General features: G+C 43.2%; 1 protein-coding gene across 2 annotated transcripts in view; it reads left to right on the top strand.

Moving 5' to 3' along the window:
* The window catches only part of LOC121282052 (tripeptidyl-peptidase 2-like), a 121540-nt gene that overhangs the window by 79531 nt on the left and 22274 nt on the right, over positions 1-19735 (top strand). For both annotated transcript variants that reach the window (XM_041195445.1, XM_041195444.1), the window contains exons 17-23: positions 103-257; positions 4773-4889; positions 8051-8151; positions 9065-9161; positions 11734-11871; positions 13387-13631; positions 17454-17532. In XM_041195445.1, coding sequence (XP_041051379.1) covers positions 103-257; positions 4773-4889; positions 8051-8151; positions 9065-9161; positions 11734-11871; positions 13387-13631; positions 17454-17532 — 932 coding nt within the window. The remainder of the gene's footprint in view (positions 1-102; positions 258-4772; positions 4890-8050; positions 8152-9064; positions 9162-11733; positions 11872-13386; positions 13632-17453; positions 17533-19735) is intronic.

The raw sequence follows: 19735 nt of genomic DNA, 5'->3' as shown, positions 1-19735 counted from the left end.
CATGACCTATCGGCACTGCTGAGCATTGTAGCTAGCATGGGATCACCCTGCTAAACACAGCAGTGTAAAAGTTAACCTCACTGAGGACTTGCTTTATTTCAGAAATCAGCCTAACTTCAAAATCAGAAGATACAACCTCTGAGTTTGTGGTGCATGCGATCCAGTTGCGGAAGCAGATGGCCTTTCGGGTGCATGAGTTCTACCGTCACCTGTACCTGTCAGAAAAAGCCTCGGCGGCTGATGCGTTTCCAGTTCAGGTGAGTACTGCTGCACTAATGGTGATTCTGGGCCATAGATTGAGGCATAAATGTACATCAGCTTGTATCAGAGGAGGAATTGGCTTTCAGTTGTAAACAGAGACTTGGGTAGTTGATACTTTTTTAAGAAAGTGAGAAGAGGAGATGGCTGTCAGACCTTTTTACCTTTCAATTCGATTATTGCTGATCAGTATTCTAATTCCTTTTACCCACACTTGATACAATTACCCATTAAAAAATTGTCAACCTCAGTCTTAAATTTCTGTTCTTGCCTCTGCCCCACCTCCACTCTCACAGCGTCCCCAGCTTTTTGAAGGAGGGAGTGTTCCTGCTTTCTGCTACCCTTTGTGTGAAAAAATGCTTCCTGATTTCACCCCTGAACAGCCTAGCAGCTTCACTATGTTCACTTGTTCTGTACTCACTAGAATTGAGTAAGCTGGTAGCCTGACAGAGGTCGCTAGATTCTGAATGATTACAATAGGATGTATGGTGACAGATTGGTTCCACTGGTCTGCAAGACAATAATGAGGGGACAAATTTAAGATGATCACAAAATGTCAAAGGGAAGTTATTAGAAAAATAAAGTCTTTACACAGGGGGTGGTGAGAATGTAAAATTCCCTGCTACAGACTGCTTTTGAAATGGAGTCCATTGATTCTTTTAACCCAACGTGAGATAATTGCTTTAAAAAAAGAGTATTATAAGTTATAAGAGGTGAGCAGAAGACTGGAAATTACAGGAAGCAACTCTTGGGCAAAATAACCACGATGGACTTGAGGGGCCTCAAAGCTTCTTTCTATGTTGCACGTTTTTGTGTTGGTGGATAACAAACCAGTAATTGGGAACGAATTCCAGAGAGGAAATAGAATGGAAAAGCACAGAGGCTATGTTAACATAGAAAATAGGAGCAGGAGTAGGCCATTTGACCCTTCGATTCTGTTCCGCCATTCATCATGATCATGGCTGATCATCCAACTCAGTAGCCTGCTCTCGCTTTCTCCCCGTATCCTTTGATCCCTTTCGCCCCAAGCGCTGTATCTAACTCCTTCTTGAAAACATACAATGTTTTGGCCACAACTGCTTTCTGTGGTAGTGAATTCCACAGGCTCACCACTCTCTGGGTGAAGAAATTTCTCCTCATCTCAGTCCACATGGTCTACCCCATATCCTCTGACTGTGACCCCTGGTTCTGGATTCCCCCACTATTGGGAACATCCTTCCTGCATCTACCCTGTCTAGACCTGTTAGAATTTTATAGGTTTCTATGAGATCCCCCCATATCCTTCTGAACTTGAACGAATATAATCCTAACCAACTCAATCTCTCCATATTTCAGTCCCGCCATCCCAGGAATCAGTCTGGTATACCTTTGCTGCACTGCCTCTATAGCAAGAACATCCTTCCTCAGATAAAGAGACCAAAACTGCACACAATATTCCAGGCGTGGTCTCACCAAGGCCCTGTACAATTGCAGCAAGACATCCCTGCTCCTGTACTTGAATCCTCTGGCTATGAAGGCCAACATACCATTTGCCTCCTTTACTGCCTGCTGCACCTGCATGCTTACCTTCGGCAACTGGTTTATGAGGACACCCAGGTCTCGTTGTACATTCTCCTCTCTCAATTTATAGCCATTCAGATAATAATCTGCCTTCCTGTTTTCGCTACCAAAATGGATAATCTCGCATTTGTCCACATTATACAGCATCTGCCATGCATTTGCCCACTCACTCAGCTTGTCCAAATCACACTGAAGCATCTCTGCATCCTCCTCACAGCTCACCCTCCCACCCAGCTTTGTGTCATCTGCAAATTAGGAGACATTACATTTAGTTCCCTCATCTAAATCATTAATATATATTGTGAATAACTGGGGTCCCAGTACCGATCCCTGCGGTACCCCACTAGTCACAGCCTGCCACTCGGAAAAAGACCCGTTTGTTCCTACTCTTTGTTTCCTGTCTGCCAACCAGTTTTCTATCCATCTCAATACACTACCCCCAATCCCATGCGCTTTAATTTTACACGCCAATCTCTTATGTGGGATTTTGTCAAAAGCCTTCTGAAAGTCCAAATAAATCACATCCACTGGCTCCCCCTCATCAACTCTACAAGTTACATCTTGGAAAATTCCAGTAGATTTGTCAAGCATGATTTCCCTTTCATAAATCCATGCTGACTCTGTCTGATTCTGCCACAGTTTTCCAAGTGCTCAGCTATTAAATCTTTTATAATGGACTCTAGAATTTCCCCCACTACCGACGTCAGGCTGACTGGTCTATAATTCCCTGTTTTCTCCCTGCCTCCCTTTTTAAATAGTGGGGTTACATTAGCTACCCTCCAATCTGTAGGAACTGTTCCAGAGTCTATAGAATCTCGGAAGATGACCACCAATGCATCCACTATTTCTAGGGCCACTTCCTTAAGTACTCGGGATGTAGATTATCAGGCCCTGGGGATTTATCGGCCTTCAATCCCATCACTTTCCCCAATACCATTTCCCTACTAATACTGATTTCTTTCAGTTCCTCCATTTCACTAAAGCCTGTGTTCCCCAACAATTCTGGTATGTTATTTGTGTCCTCCTTTGTGAAGACAGAACCAAAATATGTATTTAGTTGGTCAGCCATTTCTTTTTTCCCCATTATAAATTCCCCTGTTTCTGCCTGTAAGGGACCTACATTTGTCTTCACCAGTCTTTTTCGCTTCACATACCTATAGAAACTTTTACAGTCAGTTTTTATGTTCCCCACAAGCTTCCTCTCATACTCTATTTTCTCCTTCTTGATCAATCCCTTGGTCCTCCTTTGCTGAATTCTAAACTGCTCCCAATCCTCGGGTCTGGTGTTTTTTTTAGCCAATTTGTATGCCTTGTGTAGAACCTTCATTATACCATGCTTGGAGTAGAGTGCACAGTTCTGGTCTCCATGTTTTAAAAATGACTTGGAGGCACTGAAGAAGGTGCAAAAGAGATTGACACGATTGATAACCTGAAGCGAGAGGATACATTTTTCAGGAAAGGCTGAACAAGCTGCGGCTCTTTCCTCTAGCTGAGGAACAACCTGATAGAGATCTTTAAGGTAATGGAAGGGTTTGGTAAGGTAGATGTAGAGAAAACATTTCCACTTGTTGGGGAAACTAAAACTAGAGGCCATCAATATAAGATAGAAATAAATCCAATACGGAATTCAGGTGAAGCCTCTTTTCCCCAGAGGGCAGAACACCAGGAATAATTGGGTGAATAGCATAGATGCATTTAAGGGCAACTACAAGGTAAGCCCATGAGGGAGAAAGTATACTCTTGGGGTTATATGAATGTAGGGCAGAAGAAAGCTCTTGTGTAGTATAAATTCCAACATAGACCAATTGGGCCAAAAGGCCTTTTTCTGTGTTGTACGCTTGATCTAATTCAATGAATGGGTTAGAGGTGAACTATGTAAAGGCAAAGGATGTGAGGAAATTGGAAGGATAATCAATAAAGTTTCCCAGGGCAGAGTAGAGGAGGCAACAGTACCAATACAGTGATAAATGTAATGGAGAAGAGGTTGGGGAGGGACAGGTTATAGTTTTAGAATGGAGGTAATAGCTGGAAGCCAGGTTAGCAGAAATGTGTGAAGTTAAGTGGGGAGCTGTTGACAGTGAGAATAATTTCAGCCAAGTAAAGGATAGAGCGATGGCAGATGGGAATAATGGCGCAACTCAAGGAGGAAGCAGAGGACCAGTGGACGTCCTGATGAGAGATGGAGAATTTGGGGACCAAACAACTCCAGTGAAAAGGGATTAGCTGGGGGCCAGGGAAACAGAACTCTTCGAAAACAGCAGATGTCAGGAAAGTCACAGACAGGATTGGGAAGGGACTGGGCAAAGGAGAACTGAATAGAAGAATGAAGATAGGACAGGATTAGTTCATTGGGATGGGAGCAGATAATTTTCCTGGTTTGGATGGTCCTGTTTGTGTGACCTGGAGGAAGTAGAAATGGGATGTGGGGAATCAGTGGTGGTTGGTGCGGCACTAAGGGCGCAGGAGATTTCTCAAAGAGAAGACATCAGTGACGGTCTGGAAGTGATAGTTTGATTTTCAGTGGGAATGGAGTGGGCCGGAAGATGCAGCCACAGGTGTCAAGTTGGTAAAGTCTGTGCTGGGTAAGCTCCTGGCTTACAACAATTTAGTGAGACTCATTTAGGAGTTTGCTTTTCTCTCAGCTTCTGGTTCTGATGAAGGATCCATTTGCAAAACCTTTAACCTGTCTCCTCCCCTCACTGACAGCTGCTGTGTATTTAAAGCAGCTTCTGTTTTTCATTTCGAAGTTTGCTATTTCACTTTATTTGTAGTTAAATTTTTATCATGAAATGCCACAAAGCTTTGAAAGCAGTGAGATTTGTTGGAAGCGTCTGACTCACTCGTACCTCTCTCTGCACGTGGACAATTGTTGAGCGAAGGACATGTACAATGAGAGTGGCCTTGTTGGATTCATTGCCTCTGGTGTATTTCTATAACCATTTAATACTTTATAGGAAGAAAAGACCATTGAAATTTGCATTGCACGTTGGTGGTCTAGCCTGAGACATACTACCATCGACTATGTCATTTCATTCCATGGATTGAAGTGTAACAGTGACACATTACACATTGTAAGTATTGTCCTCTGCACATTTTATTTACAGTTTTAATGATCAACATTATGCTCGATTTGGATTGTGTTGAGTAACTATTTGAGAGAGAATTGGATTAATTAAAAATCTGTACAATAGGTGGTGAAATATTGACCAAGACACTAGAGAAAACTCCCCTGCTTTACTTCAAATTGATGCCATAGAATTTATTTCTTAAATTCATTTATGGGATGTGGGTGTCGCTGGCTCAGCCAGCATTTATTGCCCTTGAGAAGGTGGTGGGTGAGCTGCCTTCTTGAATGGCTGCGGTCCCTGTGGTGTAGGTACAGTGCTGTTAGGGCCCTTGGTTCACTATCCCATCCTAAAGACAGTGCAGCAATTCCTCATTACAGCACTGGAGTGCCAGCCTGGATTTTGTGCTCAAGTTTCTGGAATGGGACGAAACTGCAACCTTGTGACTTGGAGGTGATGGTGCTTCCCACTGAGCCATGACCAGCACAAAATAGAAACCAGTTAGATTTAGCATGTCACTACCTTCTGCCCAGTTGTACCAAAATATTTCCATATTTCCATATGCTTCATATGGAAAAATAGACATTAAATGCCAGTGAACGTGAAAGAGATGTTCACATGCAATAGATTTGATACTTAATTTAAGAGCAGACTTACTGCCGGATGTCATACTTTGAAAGTAACTGCTTGCTGACAGCAACCTTAAGGCTGTGAGACACGTGGGTTTAAATGGCTGCTGAACTGTGAGAGTGTTTGTTTATGGTGTCAGGTGAACTCCTCGAGTGTGACATGATATATAATCTGTATCTGTGTGTTGTGCAGTGAAATCAACTCAACTTCATAAGACAGTTGAATAAGTTCTTGTTAGGCAAGGGAATCAAAGGTGGTAGATGGAAACGTGGAATTCAAAACACAAATAGATCAGCCATGATCTTACTAAATGGCAGAGCAAGCTCGTGGGACAGAATGGCCTACTTCTGCTCCTATCTCATATGAATCTTCAGCTGATGGAAGTGGAGAAGTGTTGTCTTTCAGTTCATTGTATCACCTCCCTGAGAGACACAATAGATAAACTCACCCACACTATCTCCACACGGATATGATATGAAGACTTGCAGAACCTTCAGGACAGAACACATTTCCAGGCTCAGTCACTTTGATAAATGATTCAAACTTCCACATCTGTGGCGTGGTGATATGGTCGCTAGACTAGTAATCCAGAGACCCCTGGGAACTGGGGTTCGAATCCCACCACAGCAGGTGGTGGAATTTAAATCCAGTAAAAAAAATAAATCCGGAATTAAAAGTCTAATGATGACCATGAAATCATTGTCGATGGTTGTAAAAACCCATCTGGTTTAATAATGTCCTTCAGGGAAGGAAATCTGCCTACATGTGACACCAGACCCACAACAATGTGGTTAGCTCGTAAACACCCTCTGAAATCACCTTCTCAAGGGCAATTAGGGATGGGCAATAACACAAATGCTGGTGAAGCCAGCGATACCCACATCCCATGAATGAATTAAAAAAGCTCAATATATTTCCTTAAAACGAGATTTGCCTGGATGGATTCCTGGAGGTTTTGGTGCATGATCTCTTTGCTCCAGGCATCCTGTCCCTGTCCAATATTTTCATTACTGGAACATTTTTAAGGCTTCTATAATGTTTTTTTTTTGCTTAAAAAAATAGTCAAGGAGTTAGCTCTGAGGGAGTGCTGCACTGTCGGAGAGTCAGTACTGGGGGAGCACTGCCCTGCCGGAGGGTCAGTACTGAGGGAGCACTGCACTATCGGAGGGTCAGCACTGAAGGAGTACTGCACTGTCAGAGGGTCAGTACTGAGGGAGCACTGCACTATCGGAGGGTCAGTACTGAGGGAGTGCTGCACTGTCAGAGGGTCAGTACTGAGGGAGTGCTGCGCTGTCAGAGGGTCAGTACTGAGGGAGCACTGCACTATTGGAGGGTCAGTACCGAGGGAGCACTGCACTCTCGGAGGTTCCAGGAGATGGAGACTGAATTCCTGGAGACTTGGCAACCCTACATTTAACAGACTCCAACTGACAACACCCTGAAACTGTGCAATGCTAAGTGGGCAGCACCCTCACCTGTGAGCCGGAAGGTTATGGGGCCATGTCCCACACAGACATTAGCACAAAATTCAGACCAATACTCCAGTGCAGTTGAGTTTTTGAAGGGTCAGTACTGAGGGAGCGCTGCACCTTGGAAGGGTCTGTACTGTGAAAGCACTGTACTGTCGAAGAGTCAGAACTGTGGGAGCGCTGCAATGTCACAGGCTGAGTACTGAGGGAGTGCTACACTGTCAAAGGTGCCATCTTTCAGATAAAGCACTAAACCAAGGCTCCATCTGCCCTGGGTAGACATAAAGATCCCATTGGCACTATTGCAAAAAGCAGGGAAGTTAGCTTCCATATCCTGGTCAAGAATTGGCCAACAACCAACATCACTGAAACAGATTAGTCGATAATATCAACATGCTGTATTGGGAGCTTGCTGTGCGCAATGTGGCCGCCATGTCTCCTATATTACAGCATTGACCACATCGGCAGTAAAGCGCTTAGGGACATCCTGAGACCATGAAAGGTGCTATAGAAATCAAAGGCGATTCTTCCTAATGCTCCTCCTTGGACAGATATCCCAGGGCAGAAAATGAAGAGCAGAAGACAAAATAAAGGAGCGCAAGAACCAGATAGAAAGGGCTTACAGGGCAGCGTTCAAAGTGGTTGAAAAGAAAAGTCTGCAGTATTCTATGAAAGAACGGAGAGAAAAGGTATGGCAGAGAGATTTGAAGGGGGGTTCCAGAAGGGAGGAACTGAAAGCATCCTGTATGGTGAACTTGGCTCTCATCAGGAGAGGAACTTTAAGAAGGGCCAGTCTGTCCAAAGACAAAACTCACCCCCACATTCTCAGGGCAACTAGGGATAGACAATAAATGCCAGCCTGGCAAGTGATGTCCGTGTCCCAATAATTAATTTATTTTTTAAATGAGTGTGTAAAGTATTGAAGTTTATTGTAAATGGAAGTGTTGACAGGTAATGAATGCTGTTCAGTAGGAAACATAATTGTGTGACATAAATAGGCTACAAAGTTAACCGGCCTCACCAGAGAAGCAGAAATGTTAATCACATGTATGATTTTGTTCCTTCTAGCATGCGTCAGAAGGCATAGCGCGATGTGACATTACAGCCTCACTGAATTACGAGGAGCTTTCACCTGTCGTGACTCTGAAAAACTGGGTGCAGACCCTTCGGTAAAGTAAACATTTTACTCAATCTGTGACGATGTCAGGTGCCAACTGCACCTTTCTGATGCATTAATCTAATTAGTTGTTGCACTGTCTGTTATATGGTGCAAACTACCTGAAGGCTTTAGCTGACGCAACTAATTTTCTCAGCCCTGCCTCAGTGATAGCAACCTCATCTTTGAGTCAGAATATCACAGGTCCAAGTCCCACTGCAGACAAGCGAGGACATAATCTATGCTGACAGTCCCAGTGTAGTATTAAGGGACTTTCTGCACCATCTGGGGTATTGTCTTTTAGATGAAACATTAAACCGAGACCCCATCTACCCTTTCAGGTGAATGTAAAGCATCCCATGGCACTATTTAAAGAAACAGTTCTCCCCTGTGCCCTAGACAATATTTATCACTCAACCAGAATCACTTAGAAAACAGTTTATCTGGTCATTATCTCGTTGCTGTTTCTGGGATCTTGCTGTGTGAAAATAGGCTGCTGTATTTCCTACGTTACAACAGTGACTGTTCTTCAAAAGTACTTCATCATTTGTAAAACATTTTAGGGCATCCTGAGACTTGACAGGTACTACAGAAATGCAAGCCTGTCTTTTTAATCTCTGTAGTTCTGTGCATACGATGAATTTCCTAAGATAGAATGTGGCTTAATGTTTCAGACAGATCAATTTATCCTCTTAAGCATTTTTGCAGTATTTCTTCTAGAAATAGGTTTCATTTATCAGCTATGAGAAATGAAATATTCTTTTTCCAAATCCAGATCCAAAGTTGGATTTGACTGATCTAATACAGAGACAAATGCATTTGTGTTTTTCAGGGACACTTAAGGACAAATGTCTGTAGTTCAGTGCCCGGGTCTGATTTGTTATAAATTACAGACCAATAATAAAAGGATTTACCTCTTCCTACAGGCCTGTGGACGCCAGAACAAGACCCTTGGGCTCCCGTGACATCCTGCCCAACAACAGACAACTTTATGAGCTGGTTCTGATCTACAGTTTCAGCCAGGTAACTGCTTACAGTACAGCTGAGCGTTCCTCCTCAGAAGCTGTCTGTGGAGATTATTTTTGCTAACGATGATTTGTACTGTCTCCGGTTGCATTCAGTGTTCTCCCTTAAGGGTGGATCACTTTGAAATCTACTACAGCAAAAAGTTGCACTTACATTCACTGACTTCAATCGCAAAGGAAGTTGGACAGGGTGTGACCATGCAAGGTGAATTTATACCTCCTCGATCTCCAGCTTTGAAAAGAGGCAAGCAAAAGAGGATCTAACAGAGATATATAAAATGCTCAGTGGAATAGAGGAAAATCCTCAGTACTATTTAAGTTGCCCCACAGCTGCAAGACCAAGAGATACAGGTACGAACTAGTAAAGAGCAAATGAGAACTGATGTCAGGAATGGCTTTAATGCAGCTAGTACCGATTATGGTCTCTATGTAGTGGTGTGAAGGGAAAAGCTGTAGAATGATGCAAGGAATAATGTTATGGGGCCGTTAATTTTCATAGGAAAGGTTGAGTGAGCTGGCTATGACTCGTCTGGTACTTATGACATTTTTTTTAATACTCTCCTGGTCAACCTCCCATTTTCCATCTCGCATAAACTTGTAATTATTCAAAACTGCTGCTCGTATCTTAACTTGCACCAAGTCACGTTCACCCATCACGCCTGTGCTTGGCTTCTGGACTGACAATGCAACAATTTTAAAATCCCCAACCATATTTTCAAATCCCTCTATGGTCTCACCCCTTCTTCTCTCTGTAACTGCATCCAGTCCGCTGAGGCCTCTATGCTCCTCCAAATCTAGCCACATGCATCACTTGGATATCCACTTGAAATGCTGTAACCTACAGGTCAAGAACTGGAAAGTGGAAATAGACCAGATAGCTGTTTTTCGGCTGACACAGACATGATGAACTGAATGACCTCCTTCAATGCTGTAAATTTTCTATGTTCCTATCCCCAATTTTAATTGCTCTACCATTGCTCAACTATCTAGGCCCTAAGCTCTTCAATTCCTTCCCTAAATCTATCCATCTCTCTGTCTCTCTCTCTTCCTTTAAGTCCTTAAAAACCTATCTCTTTAACCAAGTCTTTCTTCAGCTTGGCTAATACCTCCTTATGTAGTGCTGTATCAAATTTTGTTTGATAACTGTTTCTGCAAAGCGCATTGGGACAGTTTCCTACGTTTGCTATACAAATGCGAGTTGTTGTTTGTGGTCAGGTCATGGCAGAGCTATTTGTTTTCAGCACTGTCCAGCTATTTTTGGTACAAGTATTGTTGGATTTATACATTTGCAGAAAATACTGCCTCTTATTAAAAAAGGAAAGCTTGTGTTTATATGACACCTTGTCTCTTCTCTGAGAAACACTTCAACCCTTCAGTGAAATGCATTCTAATGCACAGTTGCTAATTTTAACTGAGCGAGACTTGATTGACAAGGGGGTCAAGGGTTATTGGGGACAGGCAGGAAAGCGGAGTTAGGCCACAATCAGATCACCATGATCTTATCAAATGGCAGAGCAAGCTCGAGGGGCTGAATGGCCTACTCCTGCTCCCAAGCCTTATTGTTCTTATGAGACCTGCTGCCCTCCAAGCTAGAGTCAGTAATCGGAGCACTGTGTGAGGTGCTGTATCCTTAAAATCTACCCTATGATGTGGTGATAAAGCAATAAATTTTATATTCAGAAGTGTACGCAGTGTACAAAACTACATAGTCTTACAGTGTACATCACAGCAACAGATCCAGGCCAGTGTTTATGCTTCATACGAACCCCCTCCCACACCTCTTCACCTCACTCCATCAACATATACTTCTTTCCCTTCTCCCTAATGTGATTATCCAGCTTACCCTTAAATGTATCTGATATGCTCCTGCTTACCTCAACCACTCCCTGTGGTAGCAAGTTCCACATTCTCACCACTTTCTAAAGTAGTTTCTCCCGAATTCCCCGTTGGATTTATTAGTGATTGTCTCATATTAATGACCTCTAGTTCTGGACTGCCCCACAGTTGGAAAGATTTTTTTCTACACCTACCCTATCAAACCCCATCATAATCTTAAAGATCTCTATCGGGTCGCCATTCATTATTCTTATTTCTGGTAAAAAAAAAAGAACCTGAACCTGTTCACTTTTTTCCTTTTTCATAATAGGAGACCAGACACAGTACTGTAAGTGAGGCCTCACCAAGGTACTGTCCAAATGTAACACTTACCCTGCTTTTAAATTCTGTCTCTTCAGAAATGATCCCTAGTGCTTGATTTGCTTTTTTTAATACCTTATTGACCTGCAACATAATCTCAGCTTGATCTGTATTAGTCTGACTGATATTTGGAGGGGAACTTGGAAGTGATGGTGTTCCCATGACATTGCTGCCCTTGTCCCTCTCGATGCTAGATGTCACAGAGGAGGGAGTTGTCAGATAAGCCTTGATGAGTTGATGCAATGCATCCTGCAGATTGTCACAGTGCGCCAACGATAAAATGGGTATGGATGAGTTCAGCTGAACGGCTTCCTTTACAACTTTTTACCATTTGCTGTTCAGTGATAATTGTGTTTTGTTATGTGTTACTGCAGGCAAAGTCTGGTGAAGTGACTCCCAGCTGTCCCTTACTCTCAGACTTGCTTTATGAATCAGAATACGACAGTCAACTTTGGATGCTCTTCGATCAAAACAAGAAGCTGGTGGGATCGGGCGATGCCTATCCTGATAGGGTAAGAGCAGAGGTTAAGGATGGAATAACGCATTCTCCTGCATTGAGCTGGCTGAAACAATCCTACAACAAAATTGTGAAATTATAGTGAAGGTGACACTTCAGCCATCTCTGCAGAAGGCGCTTGTTAGCGAATGTACTATTGAAGGCTGACACGGTGGCTTTAATCTCGGAGAGAGGACCACTCTATTGCAGGAACAGAGGAAACGCCAGCCATACCATCAGTCTACATTTCACTCAATGAAGTAATGGATCCACTGCTATCACAGAGTGGAGTGTTTGGAAAGAAGGAGGGAGGTAAGGGACAAGTGAAAAGAGGAAAAACATTTCTGCAGGCATGGAAGCTTTCATGTAGTGTCAAATTGAATTGCAGAAAACTGGAATCTTGGAGCCTCCCTTAGAGCTCAGATTGTCTGAAAGAGATGCATAAGTTTTTATTGCTTGGAATACAGTCCTTAATACAAATTCATCTGTGCCATGAGGGGATTTGAAACTTGTGTTCTTCAGGCTATTAGTCCAGTATTACTTGCCCCAAAATAGAATTACAACACTACCTTAACCACATTCCAATTGCACTGTACAAGATAAGTATTTAAACTAAGCTACTCACACCTCATCCCAAAATGTCGCACCAGGACTCCGGATGATGGTCCTTAACTCTCTATAGGACTGATCTTCCACCATAAACCTTCAATTTGTCACTCTATATAGCACTCTTTCCTCTGTGTCAGCAGTTGTGTGTTTGCGTTGGAGTTGTGAGTCCCACCCCAGAGACTTTAGATTCAGTGCAGTATTGAGTGAGTGCTGCACTGTTGGAGATTCTATCTTTCAGATGAAACATGAAACCGAGGCCCCTTCTGCCAGTAAAAGATGTCATGGCTGTATTTTGAAGAGGAGCTGGGGAGCTGCTCTTCGTGCCCTAGTCAATATTTACCTCTCAACCAACAACAATTAAAAACAGGTGATCTAATCATTATCACATTGCTGTTTGTGGGAGTTTGCTATGCACAAATTGGCTGCTCCATCTCCTACATTACAACAATGACTATACTGTAGCAGATAGACAGGAACACCATTACCTGCAAGTTCCCCTCCAAGTCAGTCACCACCCTGACTTGGAAATATATCGCTGTTTCTTCACTGTCGCTGGGTCAAAACCCTGGAAATCAATTCCTAACAGCAATGTGGGTGTATCTGCACCACAGGGACTGCAGCGGTTCAAGAAGGCAGCTCATCACCACCTTCTTAATGGCAATTAGGGATGAGCAATAAATGCTGGCCTAGCCAACGAAGCCCACATCCCATGAATGAATTTAAAAAGGACTTTAAAATGACTTCATTTGCTGATGAGCACTTTGGGCGATCCTGATATCGTTAAAGGCAATCTGGAAACGCAAGTCCCACTTTCTTCAAAAGGTGAGCCAGATTCGCAGAACTGATCCCGAAGTGTATGGTAGGTGTTTCTCTTTTCGTCACAATGACCTGCTCATGAAACCACTTTGTTGTTCCTTCACAGTACTCGCTGAAACTAGATAAAGGGGACTATGTGATACACCTGCAGATTCGCCATGAGGCGCTGAGTGAGTTGGAACATTTAAATGACCTGCCATTCCACATCAGTCGCAAGCTCCCAGCCCCTCTGAACCTGGACATCTATCGGACCCATGTCAATGCCCTTCTCAACAAGAACAAATTTTGTTCCCTTACGCTGCCCCCAAAATACACTATTCCATTCTACATCACTTCTTTGCCAGATGACAAGTAAGTAATTGGTACAAGGTGGGACTTTACCGAATCTGACCAGTTAAAGTTTGGGAAAGAAAATGTGCAACATCTTGCTGTTCAGACATACTGGCGGCGCTCCCGGTTCTCCGATGTGTGCTCCCATCTGGCGAGTCCCCATGCTGGGAGCAAAGCTTCAGTTTTATGTATTTTTGGAGCACTCTTAATTTTCAGTCATGTTTGTGACCATGTCCCAAGTTTCAATTAAAAAGAAATACCCCGTTAGTGACATTGCTGTTAACTGCTAATTTCATGTCCATGCACAGCGAAAAACGGGTTTATGTATTTGACATGTTTAATATTTTAATCAAAATAGCAGCCAAATAACTATCAATTTGGTGCATAAAACACAAAATACTGTATAGTTTACAATAATCGTTTCTCTGGAATGTCGCTCCATATTTTGGTCATTTTTCATAAGCTTGAAATTGCATTGAGGCACACAAAAACCTTTATTTCACATGATACAGAGAGAAAATCATGCATTTTCTTTATCAAGTCCTCATGGCATTTCCAAGAGCTTCGCAACTAGTGAATTAATGCTGGAGTGTACTAGTCACTGTCATGTAGCCAAATGCAGAATTAATGCTGGAGTGTACTAGTCACTGTCATGTAGCCAAATGCAGAATTAATGCTGGAGTGTACTAGTCACTGTCATGTAGCCAAATGCAGCAGCTAGTTTGTCCTCAAACTAGTAGTTTGTACTAGTCACTGTCATGTAGCCAAATGCAGCAGCTAGTTTGTCCTCAAACTAGTAGTTTGTACTAGTCACTGTCATGTAGCCAAATGCAGCAGCTAGTTTGGCCTCAAACTAGTAGTTTGTACTAGTCACTGTCATGTAGCCAAATGCAGCAGCTAGTTTGTCCTCAAACTAGTAGTTTGTACTAGTCACTGTCATGTAGCCAAATGCAGCAGCTAGTTTGTCCTCAAACTAGTAGTTTGTACTAGTCACTGTCATGTAGCCAAATGCAGCAGCTAGTTTGGCCTCAACCTAGTAGTTTGTACTAGTCACTGTCATGTAGCCAAATGCAGCAGCTAGTTTGGCCTCAAACTAGTAGTTTGTACTAGTCACTGTCATGTAGCCAAATGCAGCAGCTAGTTTGGCCTCAAACTAGTAGTTTGTACTAGTCACTGTCATGTAGCCAAATGCAGCAGCTAGTTTGGCCTCAAACTAGTAGTTTGTACTAGTCACTGTCATGTAGCCAAATGCAGCAGCTAGTTTGGCCTCAAACTAGTAGTTTGTACTAGTCACTGTCATGTAGCCAAATGCAGCAGCTAGTTTGGCCTCAAACTAGTAGTTTGTACTAGTCACTGTCATGTAGCCAAATGCAGCAGCTAGTTTGGCCTCAAACTAGTAGTTTGTACTAGTCACTGTCATGTAGCCAAATGCAGCAGCTAGTTTGGCCTCAAACTAGTAGTTTGTACTAGTCACTGTCATGTAGCCAAATGCAGCAGCTAGTTTGGCCTCAACCTAGTAGTTTGTACTAGTCACTGTCATGTAGCCAAATGCAGCAGCTAGTTTGGCCTCAAACTAGTAGTTTGTACTAGTCACTGTCATGTAGCCAAATGCAGCAGCTAGTTTGGCCTCAACCTAGTAGTTTGTACTAGTCACTGTCATGTAGCCAAATGCAGCAGCTAGTTTGGCCTCAAACTAGTAGTTTGTACTAGTCACTGTCATGTAGCCAAATGCAGCAGCTAGTTTGGCCTCAACCTAGTAGTTTGTACTAGTCACTGTCATGTAGCCAAATGCAGCAGCTAGTTTGGCCTCAACCTAGTAGTTTGTACTAGTCACTGTCATGTAGCCAAATGCAGCAGCTAGTTTGGCCTCAACCTAGTAGTTTGTACTAGTCACTGTCATGTAGCCAAATGCAGCAGCTAGTTTGGCCTCAACCTAGTAGTTTGTACTAGTCACTGTCATGTAGCCAAATGCAGCAGCTAGTTTGGCCTCAACCTAGTAGTTTGTACTAGTCACTGTCATGTAGCCAAATGCAGCAGCTAGTTTGGCCTCAACCTAGTAGTTTGTACTAGTCACTGTCATGTAGCCAAATGCAGCAGCTAGTTTGGCCTCAACCTAGTAGTTTGTACTAGTCACTGTCATGTAGCCAAATGCAGCAGCTAGTTTGGCCTCAACCTAGTAGTTTGTACTAGTCACTGTCATGTAGCCAAATGCAGCAGCTAGTTTGGCCTCAACCTAGTAGTTTGTACTAGTCACTGTCATGTAGCCAAATGCAGCAGCTAGTTTGGCCTCAACCTAGTAGTTTGTACTAGTCACTGTCATGTAGCCAAATGCAGCAGCTAGTTTGGCCTCAAACTAGTAGTTTGTACTAGTCACTGTCATGTAGCCAAATGCAGCAGCTAGTTTGGCCTCAGCAAATGAGATGACAGATCAGATAATCTGTTCTTGATGCTGACAGAGCAACATTTACGGAACTGTCAAGTTTAACAAAGCACCGATTTAAAAACATGGTGTACACACAAGAAGGGGAAAAAAAATTGGGAATTGTTGACTCTTACAACGCAGAAGGAGGCCCCATTGTGCCTGTGCCAGCTCTTTGAAAGAGCTATTCAATTAGTCTCACACTCCCCACCCTGCAAATCTGAAATAGAAAATACCAGAAATAACACAACACATCCATCAGCATGTACAAAGGGGAAAAAAACTGCTGAATCAGAAGGGTTTTACTAGAGTAAATTAAAAAAAAAACTGTTTTCACTGGCAGGAGGGTCAGTAACCAGAGGACACAGATTTAAGATATGGGAGGGGCGGGGTGGGGGCAGATGAAGAAAAAAGAATTGCAGTGGGCTGTTGTGATCTGGAATGTACTGCCTGAAAGGGTAATAGAAGCAGAATCAATAGACCTTTTCCAAAGGGAATTGGATAAATAATTGAAAAGGAAATACTTGCAGGACTATGGGGCAGGAGCCATGGGTTTGGGACAAATTGGATAGCTCTTACAAAGAGTTGGCACAGGCATGATGGGCCGAATGGCCTTCTGTTCAATATGATTCCGTGCTCATGAACCTGGCCCCAAGCTCATGGTCTACTGGGCTGCAATGCTACCTGCCCTCTTCTACATGTCAGAGACATGGACAACTTACAGCAGGCACCTTAAGTCCCTGATAAACTAACACCAGTGATGCCTCCACAAAATCCTGCAAATTCACTGGCAGAATAGGCGCTGCAATATCAGTGTCCCCTCTCAGACCAACATCCCCAGTATCGAGGCGCTGGGTATGGCTAATCAGCTACGTTGGGCGGGCCACATCGTCCACACGCCTGACAGAATACTCCCAAAACAAGCTCTGTTCTCCGAGCTTCGTCACGCCAGGCAGTGACCAGAAGGGCAGAGGAAACATACCTGGGACGTCCTCAAAGCCTCCCTGTAAAAATCCTCACCGATAGCCTGTGAATCTCTTGCTCACACCGCCCAAAGTGGTGGAGAAGCATCGGTGAAAACGCCAACCATTTTGAACATCTCCAACAGGCCCAGCTGGAGGCCAAGCACAAACAGCAGAAGGAGCGTACCAAAATCCAAACATCCCACCCACCTGCCTCATAGAGTTTGTTCCATTTGTTAGTCTCACCCCTGTGATTGGAGTACTTCCCATTCCTCCTTTCTCCCCAACCTCACTGCAGAGCTGGCTTATTTTTTATTTCTCGACTCCTGCCTTACACTGAACTCCCTTTACAGAGGCTGACTCACCTGCTGCGTATTCCCAGCCTTTTCTGTTTCCTTGCATGTTTCTGTCTCGGTATGTTGCACGCAACGAATGGAATTAATTTGATCTTTTCTCCTTCAGAGTTCCCAAAGGAGTTGAAATTGGCTGCCAGCTCACGGGGACACTCACGCTTTCTAAAACGGAAATGGGCAAGAAAGCCGTAAGTCTTGTTATTAATCAAGTCACACAGGCACTGCTCAGCCCCCTCTCCTTCGATCTGCTTATCATGTTTGTTCCTTAACGAAGGTTGACATTTGTTATGCATTCACACAAACTGCTGGCAGGTTTAGCTCTTTCCTGTTCCGTGTGTATAGGAACATCGGACCAATGGCACTCAGTCCCTCTGGCCGTTTCTGGGATTCTATTAGATCAAGTTTGATCTGAACCATAACTGACTCTATTTATTTGTCTTTGTTCTATATCATTTTATATCCTTATCAAAAACCTATTTCTCTTAATTTCCAATTGACCCTCAACAGCCATAGCCTTTTGGAGATGAGAAATCCAGATTTCCACTAGCCTTTGTGTGAGAAAGTGATTCCTAATTTTATTCCTAAGTGATTTAGCTCCAGTTTTAAGATTATGCCAAAGAGGAGTCATATTCAACTCAAAATGTTAACTCTGTTTCTCTCTCCACAGATGCTGCCAGACTAGTATCCAAAGATTTTCTAGCACTTTATGTTTTTATTTCAGATTATGTACCCTTATTCTGGAATCCCTCACAGAGGAAATACTCTATTAAATCCCTTTATAACGTAAACACCTTGTTCAGTTTATCACTCAATCTTCTAAACTCAAGGGAATACAATCATAGCCTATGCAACCTGCCCTTATAATTTCATTCTTTAAGTCCCTATGTTGCTCTGAGGAATATATGCTGTTCTTCTTCAAGGCCAGTATATCCTACCTGTCTTGCCATCTGATTTTCATGTGCCAGGAGAAATGGTGTGGTGACAAGGCGGTGTGGCTGGAGAGATGCTGGCATAATGGTAACATCACCGAACTAGTAATCCAGAAGCCCTGGCTAATGCTTTGGGGATGTGGGTTCAAATCCCACCACGGCAGCTAATGGAATTTAAATTCGATTAATAAACCTGGAATATAAAGCCAGTCTCAGCAATGGTGAAACTATCATCGATTGTCATAAAAACCCATCTGGTTCATTAATGTCCTTTAGGGAAGGAAATCTGCCATTCTTACCTGGTCTGGCCCACGAATGGCTCCAGATCCACATCATTGTGGTTGACCCTTAACTGCCCTCTGAAATGGCCAAGCAAGCCACTCAGTTCAAGGGCAGTTAGGGATGGGCAGCAAATGCTGGTCTTGCCGGTGACGCCCAGATTCCATGAAAGAATAAAAAAAAATCTCTATCCTGCAGAGCGAGAGCTGCGACCTGCCTTACTGTGTCAACACAGCTAAAGATTTCCTCGGTTGCATCTAATCCCAGCTTGCTCTAGCCCTACAGCCCAATGTACCCCACCACACCTCCCCCCCGACTCTCCTTGAAACACTCCATTCCTCGGATTCCATCATTTGCTCCCACCATTTGTCCCACCAATGGCCCAGCCCCTGAGCTCTGGGGTTCCCTCCCTAAACCCTCCACTTCTCTCTCTCTCCTAGACCTTCCCAAAGCATGCTAGACTGAGGCCTCAGGTGGAGATCAAATATCCCACGCCATTATTTTGAAGAAGAGCAGGACAGTTCTCCCTGTAGCCTACCCAATACATATTGCTCAACCAGCATCACTAAAGCATTGTTAATTATTGGTTGTTTGTGAGAACGTGCTGTGTGTAAATTGGCTTGCCGCGTTTCCTGCATTAACAACTGTTAGTACATTTTTTTAAAAAAGGTATTTCATTAGCTGTAAACCCTTTGGGACTTCTCAAAATCATGAAAGGCGCTATAAAAATGCACATTGATTTATTTTCCTGGGCCTAGAATTCCTTGATTCTGTTCATTTTTCTGTGAAACTACAAACTAGGTTTCTTGCTGTTAACCAGCCACTGAAAGCCATGGGCAGTAACATATCTACTTAGATTAGCTGTCCCATACTGCTGTAACTTAGTTAGCAAACTGCTATGTTTATGGAATGGAGTGGAGACTGTCCCTTTAGGAGGGTGAAGTGATGTTTGCACAGAACAACTCTATTTGTGACATAGTGGAACCTCCCTAGAGCAGATAAATTATTCTACAAATTAAACTGTACAAATGGTTTTTGTAGACACAGATGCTGAGTTCTAATTGTATTCTGTTTGTGTTTATGATTCATTCTAGCTGGTTAGAAATTCCATAGCTGCAGGTGATTGCTCCGTTAGAAAGTAGACCTTACGGTTCTGTTCACAGAGTAATTAATCAACCATACT

The sequence above is a fragment of the Carcharodon carcharias genome, chromosome 9 (genome assembly GCF_017639515.1).
Source record: "Carcharodon carcharias isolate sCarCar2 chromosome 9, sCarCar2.pri, whole genome shotgun sequence".
Taxonomy (NCBI): domain Eukaryota; kingdom Metazoa; phylum Chordata; class Chondrichthyes; order Lamniformes; family Lamnidae; genus Carcharodon; species Carcharodon carcharias.
Note: the sequence above shows the minus strand (reverse complement) of the source record. Positions and strands in the feature narration are given on the sequence as shown.